The sequence below is a fragment of the Cibotium barometz genome, chromosome 7 (assembly GCF_041138505.1).
Source record: "Cibotium barometz isolate CiBa-2024 chromosome 7, ASM4113850v1, whole genome shotgun sequence".
Taxonomy (NCBI): Eukaryota; Viridiplantae; Streptophyta; class Polypodiopsida; order Cyatheales; family Cibotiaceae; genus Cibotium; species Cibotium barometz.
Window position 1 is genome coordinate 2,225,104 of NC_141052.1, and position 25,212 is coordinate 2,250,315.

The 25,212-nt window shown below is 38.7% G+C and overlaps 1 protein-coding gene across 2 annotated transcripts; it reads right to left on the bottom strand.

Moving 5' to 3' along the window:
- Positions 1 to 350: 350 nt before the first annotated feature.
- LOC147636579 (uncharacterized) lies at positions 351 to 8,602 on the bottom strand. Of its 2 annotated transcripts, none has more exons than XM_086799807.1 (6): positions 8,092 to 8,602; positions 7,480 to 8,013; positions 7,261 to 7,389; positions 787 to 1,418; positions 551 to 634; positions 351 to 458 (listed from the first exon to the last, which is right to left on the bottom strand). In XM_086799807.1, the coding sequence occupies exons 1-2, from the start codon at positions 8,532 to 8,534 to the stop codon at positions 7,827 to 7,829; spliced, it is 630 nt and encodes a 209-aa protein (XP_086655933.1). In that variant the 5' UTR covers positions 8,535 to 8,602; the 3' UTR covers positions 351 to 458; positions 551 to 634; positions 787 to 1,418; positions 7,261 to 7,389; positions 7,480 to 7,826. Both variants share the same exon structure in this region, with proteins under 2 accessions (XP_086655933.1, XP_086655934.1).
- Positions 8,603 to 25,212: the final 16,610 nt, after the last annotated feature.

Genomic DNA, 25,212 nt, shown 5'->3' on the forward strand with positions numbered 1-25,212 from the left:
TTGGTACAAAGTGTTCTAAATCATCATATGCCATTGCAGATGAGAGAAGATAGCTTCAGCTCGAACTATGTATATAGTTTCAGAGCTGATACAATTTGGAAGTTTTTGAAGTATGCCTCCCCCAAACCTATTGTACCAGCTACTGTCGAGTTGGGTGAGAGCTCTAAAGTCCGAGAAGGTGTCATACACCTTGATGACACAGATGATGCTGATGTGGTGTCACAGGAACAAGGACCTAGTGCTGATGATGAGGAGAAGCCACAGGAACAAGGACCTAATGCTGCTGATGATGTTATTGAGGAGAAGATGGCAGCAAACGGATTCTCCAGGGGCAGTAGAGGAGACAATGGAGCAGCACCAAGAGATTGTACAGGACAGGATGGAGCAGCAGAAAACAGATTCTCCAAAAAGAGATGATACGGAGAGCTTGGACCATATAGAGCAGCCTCTGGATCAGGCTGTAGATAAATAGAAAATGGTTGTCAAGAATATGTTCTACATATACAATTAAACACTTCTGTACAAAATTTTACTTTATTGAATATAATACCTTTGCTTATGGAGTCTGTGTTATCTCAATTTTTAAATTTTCAATGTCTTTGCATTTTATTGAACTCTCTCTTCTTTTGAGCACCTGGAAAAAAGCAATATGAATCAATAGGGTAAAGTAAACTAATAGCAGTGCTTAATGAGACTACGATAAGTCAGATGGTCTTGTTTTCTTAACACACCATGTGTGTTAGCATTGTCCAGCAAACTGATAAAAATGATTAGTAAAAAATATACCCGATTGAGCTAGCTCTGTTGCACATCGACCTTGGTATTGTTGTTCTCTTATCGATCCATGCAAAACATCTATAAATCCCAGAATACAATCGATGTTTTGCCATGTCTCATACGATGAATGGTATAAATCTGAAATAAAATAACACAAGAATGTCAATAAGCAAAGAAAGAAAGCTTCATCTTAAAAATCCATACACCTCATAAAGAACAAAACCACAATAGAAAAATATACAATTAGGCCTGTGTTGCGGAAGATCATTTGGATAGTCTCGCAAGACAAGTTCTTTATGCATGTACACATGCTTAATCAAAACTTATTTCACCGATATCTTCCCTCTGGTGATTTTAAAATCTCGTACTCTTCCCTTCCATGATGCCAAGAAAATGTTTTTTGTCTGGGGTCTCTTTCTTTTGCTAGGTTGCATGAGCACCCATGCTCCTTTCGAAACACTAAACCTTTCCCAAGTTCCTTCCATTTTGACTGTACTTGAATTCTCTACCGAAGAAATAGAAGAAGCAGGTTGACGGGGTAAGGATGTGTGGTATAATTCTGCCTTCATAGCATTATCATCCACAGAGCGTCTTCCACAAGAACGGCCATAGTTTTTATTCACCATGGAGACCTTGTGAATCTGTAACAACAGCAAAGTAATGTTAACAAGATAACAAAGTGAAGTTTCAAGAAAGAGAAAGTGGGGCAGATAGACAGTTGACAAGAAACATCTTACTCTAAGCCAAACAGGATCAAGGGAGCAGTTTTGGAAAAGAAGAGGCTGCTGCACAATGAGGCAATGGTGTAGAATGGTAGACCTTTCAAAGGAAAGACATCACAACATTTCAAAGTTCAAAGGAAGGTGGAAGCGGGAAGGCCCTTGTCAGAGAAAATGTCAGACTAGATTCTATCTTCATGTCCAAAGATCTTGTGAGAATAAAAAACCAATCTCCACATTAATGTAGCACGCTTGTACCTACATAAAGTATTGTTTCTTTTATCTATTTTCTCTTATTTTTGTGAATTTCCAACGTTACGTTGGCCCTCTGTTGATTGGTTGAGAGCTTATTTTTTCAAACCGTAAAAGGCCCCAAAATGAGCTCCCTTTTTTCCTAATGCTTATGGGAAGCCTCATAGCTTGAAATTATATATTTTATTCCATGTATGTATGTAGGAAGCCACATAGCCTTATGGCAAGCATAGATGGCTTTAGGCTTGTACATATGGCATATGGCAAGCCACATAGCCTTTAGACAAGCACATATGGCTTATGGGAAGCCACATAGCCGTAAGTTATATTTTTTTTCCATGTATGGCATATCAAAAGCCACATAGCCCTATGGCAAGCATAGATGGCTTTAGGCTTGTATATATGGCATTAGGCCTATACACATAGCCTTTAGGCAAGCACATATGGCTTATGGGAAGCCTTGTAGCTTTAAATTACATTTTTTTCCCCATATATGGCATATCAGAAGCCACGTAGCCTTATGGCAAGCACATATGGATTTAGGCTTGTACATATGGCATTAGGCTTGTACATATGGCTTTAGGCTTGTACATATGATATATAGCAAGCCACATAGCCTTTAGGCAAGCACATATGGCATATAGGAAGCCACATAGCCTTTAGGCTTGTACATATGATATATAGCAAGCCACATAGCCTTTAAGCAAGCACATATGGCATATGGGAAGCCACATAGCCTTTAGGCAAGCACATATGGCTTTAGGCTTGTACATATGGCATATGGCAAGCCACCATCTGGCTTATGGGAAGCCTCATAGCTTTAAATTATATATTTTTTTCCATGTATGTATGTAGGAAGCCACATAGCCTTATGGCAAGCATAGATGGCTTTAGGCTTGTACATATGGCATATGGCAAGCCACATATTCTTTAGACAAGCACATATGGCTTATAGGAAGCCACATAGCGGTAAAATAAGTTTTTTTTTTCCTTTTATGGCATATTGGAAGCCACATAACCTTATGGCAAGCGTAGATGGCTTTAAGCTTGTACATATGGCATTAGGCTTGTACACATAGCCTTTAGGCAAGCACATATGTCTCATGGGAAGCCTCATAGGTTTAAATTACAATTTTTTTCCCATGTATGGCATGTCAAAAGCCACATAGCCTTATGACAAGTACATATGTTTTTAGGCTTGTACATATGGCTTTAGGCTTGTACATATGATATATGGCAAGCACATATGGCATATGGGTAGCCACATAGCCTTTAGGTAAGTACATATGGCTTTAGGCTTGTACATATGGCATATGGCAAGCCACATAGACTTTAGACAAGCACATATGGCCTATGGGAAGCCTCATAGCTTTAAAATGTGTTTTTTCTTCCATGTATGTATGTAGGAAGCAACATAGCTCTATGGCAAGCACAGATGGCTTTAGGCTTGTACTTATGGCATGTGGCTTGTGGCATATGGCAAGCCACATAGCCTTTAGACAAGCGCATATGGCTTATGGAAAGCCACATAGTGGTAAATTATGTTTTTTTTTTCATGTATGGCATATCCAAAGCCACATAGCCTTTAGGCAAGAACATATGGCTTTAGGCTTGTACATATGGCATAAGGCAAGCCACATAGCCTTTAGACAAGCACATATGGCTTATGGGAAGCCTCTTAGCTTTTAATTACATTTTTTTTCCATGTATGTATGTAGGAAGCCACATAGTCTCATGGCAAGCATAGATGGCTTTAGGCTTGTACATATGGCATATAGCAAGCCACATAGCCTTTAGACAAGAACATATGGTTTATGGGAAGCCACATAGCGATAAATTACATTTTTTTTCCATGTATGGCGTATCGGAAGCCACATAGCGCTTATGGCAAGCACAGATGGCTTTAGGCTTGTACATATGGCATTAGGCTTGTATACATAGCCTTTAGGCAAGCACATATGGCTTATGGGAAGCAACATAGCTATAAATTATGGGAAGCAACATAGCTATAAATTATGTTTTTTTTCCATGTATGGCATATCAGAAGCACTTTTTAATTTTGCACTCTTTAGGCTTTATGCTTAAGTTCTTTTAAGTTTGCACTTTTTAATTTTGCACTCTTTAAGTTCTTTTAAGTTCTTTAACACATATGTATGCTTTGTCAAAGATGTATGAAAACTTGTGGGTCTGGTGGTTGTGAGTCACATAGCAGACAGCCGCACACACATACATAAACACATTTGCACTCGGTAATGTAGCCTAAGGGTAGTTAGAAGTTATTACTCCATTTTTTGCCAGCCTAGAGAGAATGTGGGGAGCTACTGTCCTAATAATGCACTCCCTTGGGAGGTACTTATGGTTTAAGCATTATTGACCAAGCAAATAAGCCTTGTAGCTCTTATCACACCAATGGGATTTGGCATTGGTAACCCTGTTAATCTAGCCTACCTTACTAGTTGTGAGAATTAAATGAATATGCACACTTTAATTTTGCACTTTTTGAGTTCTTTTAAGTTCTTTTACACATGCATGCTTTATCAAAGATGTATGAGAACTTGTGGGTCTGCTAGTTGTGAGTCACACAGAAGACAACCATAGCTACGGCAGACATTTTATAAGGAAAAAACATGTACTTTGTGATGCAATTAAGTAAAAACATAGATTTTATAAGTGCATAAAACCATTGTGAGTGTTTTGAGGTTGTTAGTGGCAGATTCTTGAGTTCTAAGATCCCTTTAGTGATATAGGTTGAAGATCCTTTGCAAACCCTATTTTGGCATCAAATCTAGGATGTATTACTATGGTTAGATAGTGGGAGTGTATCCTATGCTATGAGCTGCTGAGACATTGTATATGACATATGCATAGGTTTGAAAATTGAGTCAAATTTGATACATACAGAGCCACATATGTAAGAGAGACACTCTGTGATAGTTTGTGACAATTTAGTCACATTATAACAAGGGTTTATTATTTTCAGACTTGTATTTTACAAAGGTGACTCTGTCAAATTTTTTTATTTTTTGTATATGGTCATGCATATGGCTTTAGGCAAGTGCCATATGGATTTGGACAATGCCATGTGGCACATGGCAAGTACATATAGCTTATGGCACGCACATATTGCCACCACAAGTATATATGGCCAAGAGATATGACTTGTGGCAAGCACATATGGCATAGGCAAGTGCCATATGATGTTAGAAATATGGTAACCATAAGATTATAATTGGTTGTATGACTCAACCTCTGTGTATGTTGTAGATAGATAGAATACCATGCCCATGTATGCAATGCAAGTATCCGATCATCAAAAAATAGATAGATAGAATACCATGCCCATGTATGCAATGCAAGTATCCGATCATCAAAAAATGCAAAATTTGTGACGATCATGTTTGCAAAGCGAGTGTGTTTCCAATGGAGCACTTGTAAAATTTATGCTTTCAGTCATATATGCAATCCAATGAGCATCCATACACTACTTCTTGTTGCCTACAAAGGAGTCAAGGATCATAGAACAATTCAATTGATGTGGCTACAAGTCTTCAAGATGAGGTGATGGAAGAAGATGCCATGGAAGAAATGTTGGATACCTTCTGCCAAAAAGATGTTGATACCACACACTAAGAAGATAATATTGATATGGAGGAAGCAAATCAAGATCATTAACGAGAGCTTTTCTACAATCTTCTTGGGCTTGCGATCAGATATCCACTTGTCAATACACTTTCAAAGATGGTACAACTATCATGGATGCTGGTGGGAAGGAAATGAAGGCATGCATTTGACAATTGTGCACCCTCCAATTTGGCCATATAATAATGACACATTGGGACTACCTTGATAAAGAAAAAAAGAATTACATTATCAAGGTGATCATTAAAGGGTTTGTCCCTATTGGCAAACAAGTGGATCATGAGTGTTTCAATAAGTTGTATGCACACTCAAAGGTTAGAGGCCAAAGATGCGATGGCAAAAGGGAGGCCAAAACCTACATGGCTTGATGCGGAGGAGTGGAGGTTGATATAGCAAGATTGGCAAGATCACCCTAACAAGTATGACCAACAAAGAGATGCAACAAGGGTGAAGAACAAGAGCATAGGGTCATCGCATCTTGGCAGTGGCAAATACAATACCTTACAAGAGGAGTTTGTAAGTACTTTATAGCACACTATAAATTTTTGTTTAGCTAGTTTTATGGATTTGACATGTACTAACTTCACATTGGCATGGATAATTGGTTGTGATAAGGTGGGAGATATAGCCTTTTGAGGAGAGGTATGCATACAGATATGGTACGCAGGCTTTGTTTGAGCAGCTCGAGTCAAAGAGCTCGAGTCAAAGGGGATTCTTGTTTCTTGGGAGAACCTACGAGAGTAGGTATGCATGTTTCCTACATTGCAAAATTAGCTGCAGTAAATGTTTTGATTTGATTAAAATAGTTTTAAGAAGATTTTGGTGTGTGTCTTCTTCTTTTGCAGGTTTATTTATAAGATCCCCTTTTGCCATAGATAGCGTTTGTCATATAACTCAGCATGAGCTTTTTTTTGTAACGTATGGTGATGCACGTTAGTTGAGCATTTTTGTATATTGTCATTGACATATAGTACACTTTATTTTGGTATATGATTTATACCATTGTATAATATTTTGGACATGGTTGCATTTTAAAAAATTATGTTTCAATATTTTTTTTGCCAAAAAATGTTTGTGTTTTAAAGTTTTTGCTACCCACATGGTCATCCTTTCATGATATGCTCTAGAGTACAATTGTTTTAGTACTCCTTATGGTGCAAAATGGTTCATGCATCAATTTTTGGTTGCATGAACCATTTTGCATCATAAAAAAATTCTATAATTTTTCATCGATATCAGCATCGGTACACGCATTGATATAGATGTAGGTATAAACCTTGGTATGGATGTTGATATACACATCAGTATGAGCCTCAATATGGGCCTCCGTTTCCAGACATCAATACAAGCCTCAATATAGACGTTGATACAAGCCTTGATACAGATGTCAATACAGGCCTCAATATCATTGTTTTAATATTGATGCCTATATCAAGGCCTATATCGTTGTTTTGATACCGAGGAATATATCGATGTGCATATCGAGGCCCGTACTTTTTTAGTCATGTGTTTTTCCCTCAATACAAGCATTGATATATGGACAATATATAGTCATAAATCCATCAAAAAATGTAAAAAAAAATCAAAAATTATTGCCGCTTGCTTTGGTAGAATCCTTTTTGCAAATTATGCTCTTGGGACTTCACACACACAACATAAGAAGGTCATAGGCTAGCACACATGAGACTAGATATGGATGTTGTAGTAGGTGAACATGCTACTACCCACTATAATCAGCTTGCATCAAATCACTAATAGTGGAGAAGATGTACACAAGTACGTGGTCATTCACCTACAGCGTTCCACAAAACAATATTCTAGAGAGCGATGAAGTGATCGTAAATTTTGTAGAAATTATAGTAGAGAACTTTACCACTTGACGGATATCTACATCTTGCAGCTGGGTGCCTCTAATTGCAAGCTCCTCGAGATAGGCACTGGTCCCTATCTCTCTCGCCCTCGCAATCTCATCGTGTGTCGAGAAGCGACCGATAGCTTTTTTCTGCATATGCGTATTACAAAAGATACTACATAAATGCACATACAATATTAATACAACACACATTCATGGTTCTTGAAGCTGTATACTTACAAAATATCCCTTGAAGCGCGTTTTGCCTCCGCTTCCCAGCTTGTGGGTGCCCTGACTTTCCATCTGCACTAGCCGTGCCTTGCGTTGCTGGGCCCACTTCTCATTCATGGCATGCCACACCTTCCCCTCCTCCCACACTGCCTTTGTACACCACAAATGGTTTCTTGTAATTATTCTTGATGGCTTTGACAAGATCTGCGCGCTTCGAACGCAAGATCTTGCCCATGTGAGAGAAGAGTAGATCTTCTCTCACAACCATGCCAGGTGGGTTTGGAAACCTGCACCATACAAACCAAAGACATATTGTACACAGTGTATACAAAATAGAGATGGAAAAAAGCAAACAATCACAATTTACATACTTGCTGCGTGTAATATTTCTTGAATTGTGTCCGCGTATGGCACTCTTCTCCAATTTGTGAACATGTGCGGAAGAAGATACACACTATCAGACCTTTGAGGTCTGATATAAATAAATTCCCCCTGCTATTAGCAAGGATCCATCCGTCTTCATCAAGACCATAATATGGTCCGCTGCATGGACAACCATACAAATTGTATCTCCATGTATCTAAAAAAATTGAAGGAAAAAATATGCAAAAAAAAACTTACATCCTCGGCGTAGCAGGTGGTGTGAGATCAGGGGGGGCTGGCCCATACACAGGTGTCTCCATAGGGGTTGGTCCAAATGCAGGTGTATACGTAGGGATCGACCCTAATGCAGGTGTGTCCAGAGGTGTCACCTCTGGTGGCGTCGATTGACGTGAAGACCTCGTTGGATACTTTGGCGGCCTCCCTGATGTGCTTCGCTTTGATGAGCTGCCACCACCACAGCATCCTCCGTAGCCTGCGTCCTCTGGCGATCGATCTCTCTCTTGTCTTGGCTGCTCATCAACTTGTGGACTCTCGCCGGTGGATTGAAGCGCCCCACGACGTCGCTGCAACTCCAGCTCGAGTTCGTCATCTGAGAAGCGGGAGAGACGCTCCTCTGATGAGCGACTCGATCTGCTCGATCTCCTACTGTCTCGTGAACTCGTCCAAGAATGTGTAGCCATCGCTTGCGAGCACGTGCACTGGCAAAGTATACCAAATATTCTCTCTCTCTCTCTCTCTCTCTCTCTCTCTCTCTCTCTCTCTCTCTCTCCCCCTTTATTAAGCTATAGAAAAAATTATTGTTTGTGTATGTGTGCAAAATTAAAAGAACTTAATAGAACCCTAAAGCCATTTGTGCTTTTCTAAGTGGCTTGCCATATGCCATATGTTCAATCCTAAAGCTATCTGTGCTTTCTATAAGGTGTGCACAATATGGTAGAAGTAGATGAGATCCTCGACAAGGTGACCATGATAGGGATTGTAGATTTCAAGGTGCTAATCAAGTAGCTCAAGTACATCAATGGTTATAATTGTTATCAACCAAGTATTGTCTTAGGGTATTGGGAGCCCTCTCACCAATTGCCCTCTTACAATGACTTGAAGATAGCAATTCAACACAAATGGAGTACAAATTACAACACACTTAATGGAGAAACCACTCAAACAACAAGAACAAAGTCACCTTGATTTGAATCAATATTGGAGGGAGAGTTGCAAGCCAAAATGACACCTTTTGTGCACCAAAGCTCTCAATAATTATTGAATTAGAATAGCAATACACCACAAGTAGCACTCCTAATGAAATGCATATGCTAGGATAGCTTACTATGCACTAATCTCTTAGGGCATAGAGAGCACTAAGTCCTCACGAGGCTCCTTACTCAACTAGAGTTTGAATACTATGAGATGTGTGTTGTTACAAGGGAGAAAGGGGCTCTATTTATAGGTTGAGAGAGCCCAATTAGAATTATTGATAAATGGATTTTATTAGGAGAAATCATAGGTTATGTATTTTTTATTCTAAGAAGGGGTGGGTATTCTCTTGTCTCCAAATTCACATGGGTGTGTGACTTAAGGTAAGATAATTATTCATGGTAAGAAGGGTGAAAAAAAAACATAGATATTTTGAGTGCCTTACTACTTGTGGTTATTTCTTTTTGAGAGTGAAAGATGGGGGTGCATTTTATAGAAAATGGTTAGCGATTAGTGAGTTAGTATGTTAGTAATCTACTAAAAATATAAACTACAATGGTGATACTCACAAAGAGGTGAGTAGAATTTATACAATGAGGGTGGATTTATGAGTGATAGAAGCTCCAAAGATGGGTAATGGTATTTCTTCGTTGAAGACCGCCGAAGTGACCACCGCTTCCCACTCTTATCCATCCCGTCACGATTGATTATGTAGATAATTATAAAGGCTTGATGGATGAAAAAGCCCTTATTTGTAGAGGTAAATCATAGGTTAGGTGCTGATTTTTTTTGGCTTTTGAAATAGGTAAGGGAAAATTAATAATAAGGGGGAAATAAGAGAGGCAAAATGGAGGTGTTATGTGTGTAGAGGTAATGTGTAATTGTTATGAAGGTGAGAGAGGGGGGAATGGTGAAGAAGGTGAGAGGAGCCATGAAAGGGTGCAGGTTGGAGTGTGAGGAAGAAGAAGATGAATGGGATTGAGTGTGTGAAGAGGGAGATGAGATGGGAAAAGGTGACCTAGTCCTTGGCTACACATGTGGGCAGACTGGGTCTCACTAGAAAATTCACATAAATTAGGCGTGGCCTCGAAAAATTTTGAAAAAATTTGAGCAGAAGTTTCAGCTCATGAGACACCTTTTTTAACCATTTTAAAATTCTAAGTGGAAAGGGGTGCCAAAAATCTCACAAAACCGGATGTATTTTGTGACTGCACTCCTTTTTGGTGGCCCCCTTTTGATTCCCTTTTGCATATGCCTCCAAGGATGACCTCTTCCATTCATCAAGTAGTGCCAACTTCCAAGGACTTTAGGAAATACATTAGAAAATGGGGGAATAGGTGATGATTCCCACAAATAAAGTATATACAATTGGGGAACTAGACAAGCTAGCCTATGGAGCCATGTGGAGCATCTACAATAATGACTCTTACAAGGCCATAAAAAATCCTAAAAATTTTGGAAAAATAGGAAAAAATTAATAAAAGAGGGGAATCAAGTGAGGGGACCCTCTTCTTGAATTATTGGCTATGGTTAATGAGAAAAAAGTCATGTAAAATTTGAAAATTGTCAAAAATGCCTAGCGAATGGAAATCACTTTTTTGCGAATGGTAAGTACCAAAATGATTTCTACTAATGGAGATGGATTTTTATCAATGCATTAATTTACATATGGTGTAAGTAAAAAATATTATGAATATGAAAATATATGGTGCAATATATTTCTTAAAGACTAGTAAAATAGGTATGAAAATATTTACATAAATGGAAAATATTGTGGTGCATGAAAAAATAATTATTGATAAAATATCTACTTAGACCCTTGTTAAAATAGGATATATAGATGCAAAAATGGGCCATAATATATTTTTTTATTTTTTATTTTTTATTTTTTACCTAGCTAAACTAGCTAGACAAGGGTTTTTGAGAAAATATGAGTTACACACACGCACACCTATGTAAAATGGAAAATATTATGGTGAAAGATTCTTGAGGGAAGTAAAAGAGCTATTAGATAGTGGAGTAAAAGTAAATAAAACACTTTAACTAGGTCCAATGCAAAAATATTTACACACAACAAATGGACCATAATATACTTTTTTCTTTTTTCTTTTTTTCTTTTTTTTGGAATGGGAGAATGATTTGGTAACTCACACACACCTATGTACAATAGGGGGAAAAATAAAAATATCAAGGCTTGCCATGGGTAATATATGTAATTGTCTTGCTTATTTGACCTAACCCAAAGCATAATTTTTTCTTTAGGAAGAAGGATGATAGCTTTTTGTTACAAATTAGAGAGCCGAAAAAACGGCTAGCTATGAACAAAGTTTTAAAGTGACTTTTCTTTCTCTTTAAATGTTCATAAAGTTTTTAGGGTATGCATACTCAATACTGAATATTATCCGATACTAGTATCTAGAATCAAGCTTGCGGTAGCTATGTCTCCCAAGTACCTAGTGGACTTTGCCAATCCACTATGGAAGGGATAAGTAGGCATATGAACAAGCATGCAAAGGATGTTGCAAACTTGTGGCAGCAAGGTCTCCCAAGTGCCAAGTAGAAGTTGCCAATCTATTGTGGAAGATGCAAGGGCTAATTTTGAGACATGCTTGCGGCAACTAAGGCTCTCAAGCACTAGGTGGGATTAGTCACTCATTGTGGAAGTTGTCGAGGACGGGTAAAAAGGGATCCTCTACCCAAAGTAAAAAGGACTAGTTATGATCTTATCTACCCTAGCACATAGTCGAGGACGATTATGGTTTCTAAGGGCAAGGTAATGTCATGAAAATTAATTTCTAAACTCTTAAAGTATTTTCCAACCTATTTTTGGCTATTTAGGTAAAGGGAAAATAATCTGGAAAAGAGAAATTAGTTTTAAGAGCATTCAGCCTATTCTGATCTGCTGGGGATCAAAAAGGATAGACTATAAAAGATACTAGGATAATGTAGATAGAAGTGACTTAGGCCAAAGGTTCTATGGTCATAGGAGGTGAATTCACAAAGGGCAAGGTAAAGCCAGTGGATTAGCCCGACCAAAGACACAGGGCAAGGTAGGTCAATTTTCTAATTATCGGGTGTCCAAAAATAGTAATAAATTAATTAAAATTCTTGTAATTTTAATTAATTGGAATTCCATAACGGACCCTAAGTACAAAGTTGTTGGGGAAGCCCAAGGGTAATAGGAAAATTGCCAAAAAATATCCAAAAATAGTAAGTCTAAAAATAGCAGGTTTTGGCAACTAACGGGACCCGCTTCGAAGAACTCTCCAAAGCATTGTGCATAGTTTTCGCACAAGAGGCAAGGCTCAAAAGCTCAAGGGTAATTATTGGAATTGCCAAGGTTGTCCAAAAATAACAGGTTCTATTTTGGGAAGGGGACCCTAGTCTAGAATGAGCACCAGGTGCCTTTCGCGGAATGTGCAAAGGTTGTGCACATAGTTTGCATTAATTAAATTTGTTCTAAGGTTTCAGTTAATTAATTAGCTAAAGTCTAATTTTTAAGGTTGGATCAGCCCTCCCACATTTAGAAAGGTTGACCACAATTCACCTTTACTAAAGAGGAAGGGGACATGTGTAGTGTGTGCACTAGGTAATAAAGGGATGGCCTATACCCATGAACTTGCATGAATTAAGAAGCTTTATAGGTATGTGTGCATACTATAGATGCTTCACAAAAAAGTTCTCTTTTATAGTTGGACCATTGCATGACCTTACCAAGAAGAATGTGAAGTATCTATGGTCTAAAAAGGAAAATGACTCTTTTGAAAAGCTTAAAGAAAAGCTCATCTCTCAACAACCAATGCTAATATTACCAGATCTCTCAAAACCCTTTGAGGTCCATTGTGATTCATGTGGGCATAGTCTTGGAGCGGTATTGCTTCAAGAAGGTCATGCCATAGAATATGAAAGTAGGAGATTGAACAAGCATGAAAAGAATCTAGGCATATATGAAAAGGAATCACTAGCTATTTTGCATGCCCTAGATACATGGAAGCATTATCTCTAAGGTACTCCATTTATTTTGTGCACAGATCATCAAAGTTTAAAATACTTTATGACACAAACTAAATTGAGTGATAAACAAATGAGGTGGGCAAACTTTTTGTCACAATTTAATTTTCATATTGCTCACATTTCCAATAAGCACAATCAAGTGGCCGATGCACTTTCACAAAGGCCAAGGATGAATGCGGTATCCATAGCATCTCACAGGGATCTATCTTCTATGATAGACGAGTATGCTATAGATCCAGACTGTCCGCATTTGCAATAGGAAAGAAAGAGGAACCATATGATATAAAGGATGGTTATCTTCTCTATGGCAATAGGCTATGTGTTACACATGGTTTACGTGAAAAAGTAATGTATGAGTCTCATGCTCCACCTTATGCAGGACATAGAGGGGTCCTAGCTACACTTAAGGGTACTGAGATGTATTTTTATTGGCCAACCATGAAGGAAAATATTCAAGAATATGTTGCCACATGCATGGTATGTCAAAAGACTAAGTATGATAGAGGGAAGCAACCAGGTTTGCTACAATCTTTACCCATACTAGATTCTCCTTAGGAAAGCATATCTATGGACTTTATCTTTGGATTGCCCAAGTCAAGTCATGGGAATACGGGTATATGGATGATAGTTGATCAAATTAGCAAACAAGCTCATTTTATACCGGTCAAAAAGACTATCAAGGTGCATCATATGGCAACTCTCTTCATTTCACAAGTCTTTAAGCATCATGGCTTACCAAAGTCAATAGTATCCGATAGAGATCCAAGAATGACAATTAATTTTTGGAAATGTCTCTTTGAGAATTTGGGTACTCAGTTAAACTTCTCATCAGCCTATCACCCTCAAATGGATGGCCAAAGTGAGATAGCAAACTCGACCATAATTGATCTACTAAAAGCCTATGTAACGGAAGTAGATCAAAGAGATCAATGGGAAATGTACTTGCCATTGGTAGAGTATGCATATAATAATACTATCCATACTTCTATGGGCAAAGCACCCTTTGAAGTGATTGAAGGAAGACCCAAGCTCCCATTGATGGTCAAGTATTTAGGCAATATTTTTATTGCCGATGAGTATACACGAGACCTTAAGGAATCTTTTGATAAGATTAAGGAAAGTATATACATCGCACAAAGGAAGCAAAAAGCAGCGGCATAAAAGGGATTTGGCCTTCAAAGAAAATGATTGGGTATTGCTAAAGTTCCCTAAAGCATGCCTAAGCTTTACGTCTGGCAAGTAAGAAACAACCCACAATAGTCCTATCTTTTACAAAGGTTGAGTACAGAGCCACATGTACATGCAAATGCAAAGCAATTTGTCTATTGATGTTGCTAGTAGGAGAGCTAGGCTTTCCATAGCAGGCTAGTATGACTATCTACAGTGACAACCAGAGTTGCTTGGCTATAGCCAAGAATCCGATGTTCCATGCCAAAACTAAGCACATTGAGGTGGTGCAATACCACTACATACGAGAGAATTTATTAGATGGCTTGAATTTTTTTGCTACTCCAACATGGCAAATAACCTTGCAAATAAGGTTAATGAAGGCAATGGGAAAGAAACTCTTATCTCAACAGAGAAAACATAGAGTTATGTGTTGAGAGGTAGCAAAAACCTCTTACTTTTGCAAGATTCCATTGCATTGTATGTCAAGCTATTGGTAATGCCAAACATGCTATCATGTTCTACTCACAATTCTCTTTCTTCCAATGTCTTTTGTTGCTTCAAGATTGGGCGGGTAGGTTGACTCAGGGTCTACTACATGTTATCATTTCACTTTGGGATCAAGTGCTATTTCTTAGAGAAGTAAGAAACAACCCACCATGATAGCCCTTTCTTTGACATACGCTAAGTACAAAGCCACATGTAAGACATTATTATACTCAAATGGATAGAATCAAATTGGGGAAGTGAGGTTGACTCAAGGTCTACTATAGGTTATTGTTTCACTTTGGGATCATGCGTTATTCCTTAGAGAAGTAAGAAACAACCCATGATGGCCCTTTCTTCAACAAAGGTTGAGTACAAAGCCACATGTATAGGAACATGCAAAGCAATTTGGCTATTGATATTGCTAGGAGAGCTAGGCTTTCCATAGCAACCATAGCTGCTTGGTTATAGCCAAGAATCCAATGTTCCATGCCAGAACTAAGCACATTAAGGTGCAGTATCACTACACACGAGAGAAGTTATTGGATGGATTGGTTTAACTTATCTACTCTAACATGACGGATAACCTTGCAGATCTCTTCACAAAGGCTTTTTAGCAAGCAAAAGAATGATTGTTTCTTAATTTCTCTAATTAGCCATTTTAAAGAATTTATAAAGGGCTAAGTTGTGTAGCACTCAACAACATGTAGTCAATGGCCAAAGGCAATAAAAAAGCCTAGTCAACCATGGTCAAAGTGAGGCAAAGTAAGTGATATTAGGCTAGAGTAAAGCAGAGTGATCAAAGGACATAGTGTGAAGGCTCAAGCCTGCACAGGGGTCATAAAAATTCCTTATTTATAGTTGTGGGAATCTAGACGGTAAGGTGAAAATGATCATTGATTAAAAAGTCAATCATGAGTATCCAAATATGGCCATGTAGTAGCTCGTTGGAATAAGAATGAAGAATAGAATACATCTACAAAGTCCTATCAAGTTTCAAGCTATAGAGAGCAAGAACGGAGCTAAAAGATTTTTTGGAGGTCTCTCAAACACGTGTTTAGAAGCGATTGAGCAAGTGTGAAAATAGTCAAAAAAAAGTCAAATTGGGAGGATGAGATTTTACAACAATGTTGCTACAATCTAGATGATGCTACAAGATCAATTTAGATATGTGTAGCTCATTATTTTTAAAACATGTATGTTCCCAAAAATAGGCAAATTCTCATAAAGTCCTGTATCTCCTAGATTTTAATGATTGTGGTGTTGTAAATACTTTGCACAAGTATAATGAAGATAGTTGAGGTCAATGATGACTTCCAAGTTGTAAAGAGCCAACCAATTTACCTAGTTTTAGTTGGTGAATGACCGAACGACCACATGAAGCCTAGGTATAAGGTTAATGAAGGCAATGTAAAAGGGATTGTTCGGCCATCAACATTTTTGAAAAATGACAAGTGTCGGCAAAAATGCCTTGTACAATATTTTGTAATTTACGACTAATTGGGGTTATGATTGAGCTTTCAACTTGTATATAGCAAAGCCTAGTATCAATAGGAAGGCATAGGTCAAATTTCAAATCATTTTGATTTTGGCCTATAAAAGCCACACTTGTATTTTTTTGAGAACCTTTTGTTGAGTTAACAAACAAATTAATTGAATTAGAGAGCTTGAGCAAAGAAGCTTCCAACTTTTGATGCTTATTGTTGCGAGCAGATCTATTAGTAGATTGCTTTGAGATTTCTTATGTGTGTGGTCTAATGTGTTTACTTCATGTTGATGTACACAATGCAAGCTTGACGATAACTCCCTCAACAATGATGCTTTTGTTTCTTTTGAAGAATCTAACCTAGGCCCATATCTTGACTCAACTTCAATGTTAACTTGTTTTTTGTTTAGGTCAATTTTAGCCAAGGGATGCTGTACCCTTTTCCTCTCATTTTTCTTTAGCTAACTTGATATTGGCCCATAGGCTTTTAACCCATGTTTCATTTATTTCATCATGTAAACCATTTGGCACTATGATCTCTGGTGATTTTATTTATGCTTGTGTTTTTTTGTTTGCAACTTTTGTTTTTGAGAGATCTTTAGGCTTTTATTCTATTTCTTTGCTCTTGGATTTTTGCTTTGTTTTGATCTCTTTGTTTTATTTTCTTTCATTTCTTGCTCAATTGAGGAGGAATCTATTTTATTCAATTATCGCTCCATCAGAGCTTGTGTACCCTCAATCATTTTTTGAAAGATTTCCAATCTTTTTGTTTCTTATGTTGGATTGGGATAAGCTTTGAATCTCTCCTCCAATGTTTCTTTGGGTTTCAATCTCAATTTGTAGGCTTCTAGTAGCGTCACTTTTAATGACTCCAAGACATCACCTACAAACACTAATCCTTTCTTTTGTTTATTCTATTTGCTTTGGACCTTAATGTCCTCATTTTTCTTTTGTTCTTCTAAGGGTCTTTTTGAGGCTCCTCGTTGCTCTTGTCGTGCTTTCCATGAATTTTTTGAGCTTTTTTCTAGTTTATTTTCTTCCATTATTGCAATTTGTACTTCTTTATCCTTGATTTTTTGAGCTCGTATTACAATGTTTATCAGTGCGACTTTATTGCCCTTTGTTAAGGTGAAAGCAAAGCAGCAAAGCCGAGCCGTGAAGACAAAGAAGATCGCAAAAGATACTCTGACATTGGTATTAGAGCTTAGGTTTTCTCTTTCTTTGCCTAAAGAAGGAGGTTTCTTAAGCTTTTCAGAAAAGGTTTAAGTTGTGGGTTATAAAAGGGTAAGTGAGACAGGGACTTGTTATCGGAATTGTCGCACCCACTACTATCTATGTGAGTATGGTGCACACCGCTAGGAGGTTTAGTCTTAATAATGGAGTCCCTTGTGGCTTGCCTATGGCTTAACCATTATTGAGCTATAAGAAGTCTAGCAAGAGCTATCCTGTGTTCAATTCTGCAATGTCAAGCCCTCTTCTCTACTCTTTATAACACACAAAAATTGAAACCAAGTGTGTGGGTGTTTGAGTGCTTTCTTTGAGGGTTTAAGAGTAGAGTTAGCTTAAGCTAGAGTGCCAAAGTAAGGGCTAGGATTACATCAAAGTAGATCATAAAAGCATGGCTCATCATGAACATGAAACAGGGAAGGAAAAAGAAGACATGGCATTTGCATCAAGCGATTTTGATGTTGATGAAAGAAGGAGAGCGGTCAATGCTTTGATTGCCAAGCTCCTTGCAACGGGTGGACGATCGTGCTATGCATACAGAGGCCCGCAAAGAAGTGCAAGAAGCCTTGCTAAAGCCTCCAATTACCGTGCATGAAGGAGTTATGGAACGGCCTCTTAGTGAGGCCCAAACCATAGCTACCTCCGCGCACCATGAAGAGGAGCAAGAGGAAGGAACCAATGTGCATGCGGCCAATTTGCAAATAAGAGGGATGAAGGAAGCCGCACATCAAGAGCTATCAAAGGAAGGGAATGAGAGCACCAACTCTCATGCTTTGGATAGAGATGTGTCTCCACAAAGGCGAAGGGCAAAGAAATCTCCAAGTCCTCCAAAGAGGAAGAGATCGCCTACCAACTCCATCCAAGCAATTGTGAAGAAGGGAGAGAAGCAAGAAGGAAGGAAGAGGAGAAAGAGGACTCCACCCTCTTCTTTGCCATCCTCTTCTTCTTCCTACTCATCTTCGTCACCTCCTTCACAAGATAAGAGTTTCGACTCTCATACAAAGAAGACGAAGGGGAGAGGCAAGAGGAGAAGCTATGCGGCATGGAAGAGGAGTCACAAACTTTGCAAGTTCAAGGAAGGTGGGAAGAATATCACTTTTCTCACCTACGATGGAACTTTCAGAGCTACCGACAAAGTCCTATCTTTCATACAACAATTTGATGCCGCATTTGGACACAAGGACTTTTTGAAATCCTCAAAGCTTTGTAACGTCTCCATGCACTTCCAAAAATCGACTCGCCAATGGTGGGCAAGTTTGCATGCTCAAGGTGAAGCACCAAAGACTTGGAAGGCCATGAGGAGCGCAATCATGAAGCAATTTCTTCCAAGCAATGCCAAAGACAAGGTATTGATTGAGTGGCAAAGCTTGAAGATGATGCCTTATGAGCTTGTCCAAAAGTATGTGGATAAGTTTTGGGAGTTACATCTCAAGGCTACTATCTACAAGCGGATTGACTTTGCGGAGCAAAAGCAACAATTTTGTGCAGGTCTTTTCGAGGAAGTAAGTGAGTATATGAATTCACAAAGGCCAAAGTCTATTATGGCGGTGATTCATCATACCATGATTGCTTCAAGGATTCACTTTCAACAAGGGGGCAAAAAGAACGCACGTCCCATGGAGGTGAAGGAGCAAAGCGAGCAAGGAGGGAAGTCAACTTCAAAGCCTTATGCTTCCAAGACTTCCAACAACAACAACAAAGGCAAGGGGAAGGAGAAAGTTCAAGTGCTTTTGATGTGGAGGACAAGGCCATGTGTCAAGAGTATGCCCCAAGAGAAATGAGAGGAATGAACCTCTTAGAGCCACTACGGTGGGGGATGGTCATTCCAAAGGCTCTCCATTGTGTTACGCATGGGGAAAGATAAGAGAGCAAGATGCACTAATGCTCTTTGACCCAAGCTCCACTCACAACTTCATTTCCATAGAGCTAGCCAAAAAGCTTGGCATTCATGACTTTGAGATGGGAGATATTATCCAAGCGGATGGTGCCTTTTAAGGGCAAGAAACCTCAGTTACACCCTTGATTGGGAAACTTAGGCTTCACATCCAAGGGTATGTGGATAAAGAAGATTTTTATATCTCTCCTCTCAAGCATGAAGATGTTATCATAGGGGCACCATGGTTTGATCGCATGGGAGCCAATGTGAAGTTTCTTGAAAGGAAAGTCCTCTTTAACTATAGAGGCAAGGACATAGTCCTCAATGTAAATAGTGCTGGTAACACTATTCTCATTGTAGATAACTCAGCTTTTGACAAAGTAATGAAAAGTTCCATTTCATGTTACATGATCTTTGTCAAGGAGTCTCAAGAAGGCTCAAGTGTTCTTCATATGTCAAAGGATGAAACTAAAGAGGATCTAGAATTGTCTAAATTCCTACATGAGTTTCATGACATATTCATGGATGATATTCTTGGAGAATTACCTCCCAAAAGAGGAATAGATAATCATTCTATAGATATTGTGCCAGGGAGCTCACCGCCTAATAAATCTCCTTATAGAGTTTCACAAGCTCAACAAGAGGAGATTATGAGGCAAGTCGGTGAACTAGTAGACAAGGGAATGGTAAGGTCTAGTCCATCTCCATTCTGTTCACCTATTTTATTGGTGCATAAGAAAGATGGTACATACAGGATGTGTGTAGACTATCGTGCACTCAATAAGATAACCATAAAGAATAGATTGCCTGTTCCCAGGATAGAGGATCTATTTGATAAGCTTCAAGGTTCTACTTACTTTAATAGAATGGACCTTAAGAGTGGCTATCACCAGATACAAGTAGTACCCAAGGATATTCACAAGACAGCCTTTTGAACTATGTTTGGCTTGTATGAATATCTAGTAATGCCTTTCGGCCTTACTAATGCACTACTAGCAACCTTCAATCGGATGATGGAGACGATCTTTAGACCGCATCGGAGCTTCACGAGAGTATTCTTTGACGACGTCATAATCTACTCCAAAAGCATGGAAAAACACAAAGAACACTTAAAGGTAATATTTCAAGTTTTGAGGGAGAATAAGCTTTACATAAATCAAAAGAAAAGTGAATTTTTCCTAGAAGAGATAAAGTATTTAGGTCACATTATCTCAAAGTCAGGCATCCGCATGGATCCTGAAAAGCTAGAGGTAATAAAGGGATGGCCTATACCCATGAACTTGCATGAATTAAGAAGCTTTATAGGTATGTGTGCATACTATAGACGCTTCATAGAAAAGTTCTCTTTTATAGCTGGATGGACCATTGCATGACCTTACAAAGAAGAATGTTAAGTATATATGGTCAAAGAGGGAAAATGAATCTTTTTAAAAGTTAAAGGAAAAGCTTATCTCTCAATATTATCGGATCTCTCAAAACCCTTTGAGGTCCATTGTGATTCATGTGGGCATAGCCTTGGAGTGGTATTGCTTCAAGAGGGGCATGCCATAGCATATGAAAGTAGGAGATTAAACGAGCATGAAAAGAATCTAGGCATATATGAAAAGGAATTACTAGCTATATTACATGCCTTAGATACATGGAAGCATTATCTCATAGGTACTCCACTTATTTTGCATATAGATCATCAAAGTTTAAAATACTTTATGATGCAAACTAAATTGAGTAATAAACAAATGAGGTGGGCAAACTTTTTGTCACAGTTTAATTTTCATATTGCTCACATTTTTGGTAAGCACAATCAAGTGGCCGATGCACTTTCACAAAGGCCAAGGGTGAATGCGGTATCCATAGCATCTCATAGGGATCTATCTTCTATGATAGACAAGTATGCTATAGATCCAAACTTTAAGGATATAATGTCTGCATTTGCAATAGGGAAGAAAGAAGAACCATATGATATAAAGGATGATTATCTTCTCTATGGCAACAGGCTATGTGTTACACATGGTTTGCGTGAAAAAGTTATGTATGAGTCTCATGCTCCACCTTATGCGGGACATAGAGGGGTCCTAGCTACACTTAAGGGTGCTGAGATGTATTTCTATTGGCCAACCATGAAGGCAAACATTCAAGAATATGTTGCCACATGCATGGTATGTCAAAAGACAAAGTATGATAGAGGAAAGCAACCAGGATTGCTATAGCCTTTACCCATACCAGATTCTCCTTGGGAAAGCATATCTATGGACTTTATCTTTGGATTGCCCAAGTCAAGTCATGGGAATACGGGTATATGGACAATAGTTGATCGGTTTAGCAAACAAGCCCATATTATACCGATCAAAAAGACTATCAAGGTGCATCATATGGCAATTCTCTTCATTTCACAAGTCTTTAAGCATCATGGCTTATCAAAGTCAATAGTATCCGATAGAGATCCAAGAATGACAAGTAATTTTTGGAAAGGTCTCTTTGAAAATTTGGGTACTAAGTTAAACTTCTCATCAACCTATCACCCTCAAACGGATGGCCAAAGTGAGATAGCAAACTCGACCATTATCAATCTACTAAAAGCCTATGTAACAAAAGTAGATCAAAGAGATCAATGGGAAAAGTACTTGCCATTGATAGAGTATCCGTATAATAATACTACCCATACTTCTATAGGCAAAGCACCCTTTGAAGTGATTGAAGGAAGACCCAAGCTCCCATTAATGGTCAAGTATTTAGGCAATATTTTTGCTGCCAATGAGTATACACAAGACCTTAAAGAATCTTTTGATAAGATTAAGGAAAGTATATCCATCGTGCAAAGGAAGCAAAAAGCAGCGGCTGACAAGCATAGAAGGGATTTGGCCTTCAAGGAAGATGATTGAGTATTGCTAAAGTTCCCTAAAGCACGCCTAAGTTTTACCTCTGGCAAGGGAAAGCAAGGACGCCCAACGGGACACCAAAAGTATTATGCTAAGCTAGCAAAAAGATACTATGGTCCTTTTCAAGTATTACAGGCTATCAATGAAATGGCGTATAAGCTAAAGTTACCAAGTACATGGCTTATACATAATGCCTTTCATGTAAGTCTATTAAAACCATACAAAGGGGATCCACCAAAGGAACCTATTACGGAAGAACCCCCAGATTTTGATGGCCAAGAGGAAATCCTATAGCCGGAAAGTATATTGCAGCATGAAGACAAGGTGCTAAGAAGTGGTAAGACTATCAAGAGATATCTTATCAAGTTTAAGAATTATCCTTTTGAAGATGCTAGATGGATGCAAGACATCCAACTTAAGGATAATAAAGCCCTTGTAGATGATTATCATCGTACATTACAAGAGTAAAGCAGGAAACTTGTTTCTTGAAAAATCTTTTGCCCAGAGTAACCAAAGCTACATAAGTTCCAACAACTTCTATCAACGGTAAGATGAGGAACAGCTTTACAAGGTAAGAAAAGGTATGTTCTTACATCGACTTCTGTCAAAGGTAAGATAGGATACTGCTTACAAAGGGTTAATGACAAACAGGTAAGTTACATTAGGTACTTATTGAAGTGTGCATGCGAGAAGTGTGTGCTCGTGTGTGCGGCTATGAGAGAGAGAGAGAGTACGCTGCTATTGGGGGACTCCACACACACTAAGGTGTGTGAGCTTAGGATGAGTCCTTATTAGATTAGGTTACACATGAATGGTCAGTGTCCGACCGGCCGCCCACTTACCTGGATGGGGAACATGGGCTTTATATCCCAACAACCTCCCACTTAAAGGACAATGTGCCCTTTAGCATATATGGGATAACTATACAAACTATACAAGTTAGTATTTACAACCGTGAGTAGAGGACACCGTCCACCCAACACCCATTAGTGCTCGACAGTGTGCAAACCTCTCAGGAGGTAGACCCTTGGTCATAAGATCTGCAGGGTTGTCATCAGTGTGTACCTTCACAAGCTCCATGAGCTTGTCCTCAAAAGTGATACTTGACATCAATATGCTTGGTCTTCGCATGGAATACTGGGTCCTTTGCCAACATGATAGCACTCTGACTATCACAATGTAGTGTAGGCATCTCAACTGTCATCCCCAAGTCTCTTACTAGACGAGCAAGCCATATAGCTTCCTTGCAAGCCTCTGCCAATGCAATGTACTCCGCCTCAGTAGTGGATAATGATGTATAGTTCTGCAAATGATATTGCCATGACACGGCACCACCAGTAAACATGAACACATACCCTGATGTGGACCTTCTCTTGTCCATGTCACCTGCATAATCAGCATCCGCGTAGCCTTCTACACATGCTTCTTTGCTTCCAAAGCAAATGCACACTTTCCTTGTACCATTCAAATACCGCATGATACCCTTCACTGCCTCCCAATGCTTCTTGCTAGGGTTAGACATGTACCTACTGACCACTCCCACTGCATAAGCAATATCTGGCCTTGTACATATCATTGCATACATTATCTTCCTAGCCTCTGGACCCCATAGTCTGAAACCCATCTCACCAGGTTCTCCATAACCAAGAAATATGCATTTCTTCAACTTTGGTGCTAGCTCATCTTGAAACTCCTTTGGAATATGGCAAAAGGCTTCGCAGCCAAAGACTCTAAGATGCTTGTAAGAGGGTGGCTTCCCAGACCATACCTCTTCGGCAACCCTTGACTCTAACTTCTTGTTAGGTGACCTGTTAATTAGATGAACCGCTGTGGCTAATGCTTCTGCCCAAAACCCATTAGGCAAACCAGCATTTGACAACATGCTTCTGATCTTTTCCTGTATGGTTCTATTCATCCTCTCTGAGACACCATTCTGGGGTGGATTGTATGGAGCGGTGAACTCCCTCTTAATCCCCTTTGCATCACAAAAGTCTTGAAAGGCTTTTGACACATATTCCCCACCGTTGTCAGATTGCAAGCACTTAACCCTCTTGTCAGTTTGCTCAATACACTCTGTGTTTTAGCTAAGCTTTCCATTGCTTCTCTTCTTGCTATGAGTACACTCCCTCTCCCTTGTTTCAATAATAGTATACTAGTTCTTTATTGTTACTTGATTCAACCCTCTGTAGTAGTCAATACACAACCATAGTGTTCAATCCTTTTCGATCAATTGAATAGAGCTAGTGTGCTCCATGGTGATACACTTGGTCATTTGAAGCCTTGTTCCAAGAGTTGAGAAAGTTGTTCCTTCAATTTTGTCTATTTTGGTAATGACATCTTATATGGTCTGCAAGCAACTAGTTGAGCTCTGGGGATCAACTCAATGGCATGATCTACTTCTCGCTTTGATGGAAGTTTGGTAAGGTTTTTAGGAAATATATCATCAAATTGTGACAACCATTTTGATTTTGTTCCTTCAATCTTCTTGTTTATGGGGTTTAGTTTGACTGTGTAAATGGTCTCTTTCCTCTTATGTGCTTTCATGATCTTGTAAAGTCTACCAATTGTAGTTTTGGCTTTCCTCTTTTCCTTGATACTATGACTCTCAAAAGAAATAGAATCTACAAATGATAGTAAGGCATCTTTGCAATGCAATTGGATATCATTGTGTTTCAACCTCTAGTATCCCATTGTATATTCCTAGAGGTAAGACACAAAAGTTTGTGTGTGTGTCTTGATCTCCAAGTTTAAAATTTAGATTACCCATTGTAGACTCTGACTAAATCGTCTTTCTTGTAGCTATTCCTATTGTAAGGGTTGAGCATGGCTATTCATGCAATTGGAGGAGCCTTATATATCTAGGAAATATGAAAGAAACTGTACTCCCAAAGTCAATCAATAGGGTAAACTTCTTACTTTTGTACTCCACTTGGGTTTGAAGTACAAAAAATTGCTCATTTGCACCTTGGTGTTCAATTGCTATATGTGCACATGAGCTATAAGTTTGTCTTGAATTTGCACTTGACTTACATGCG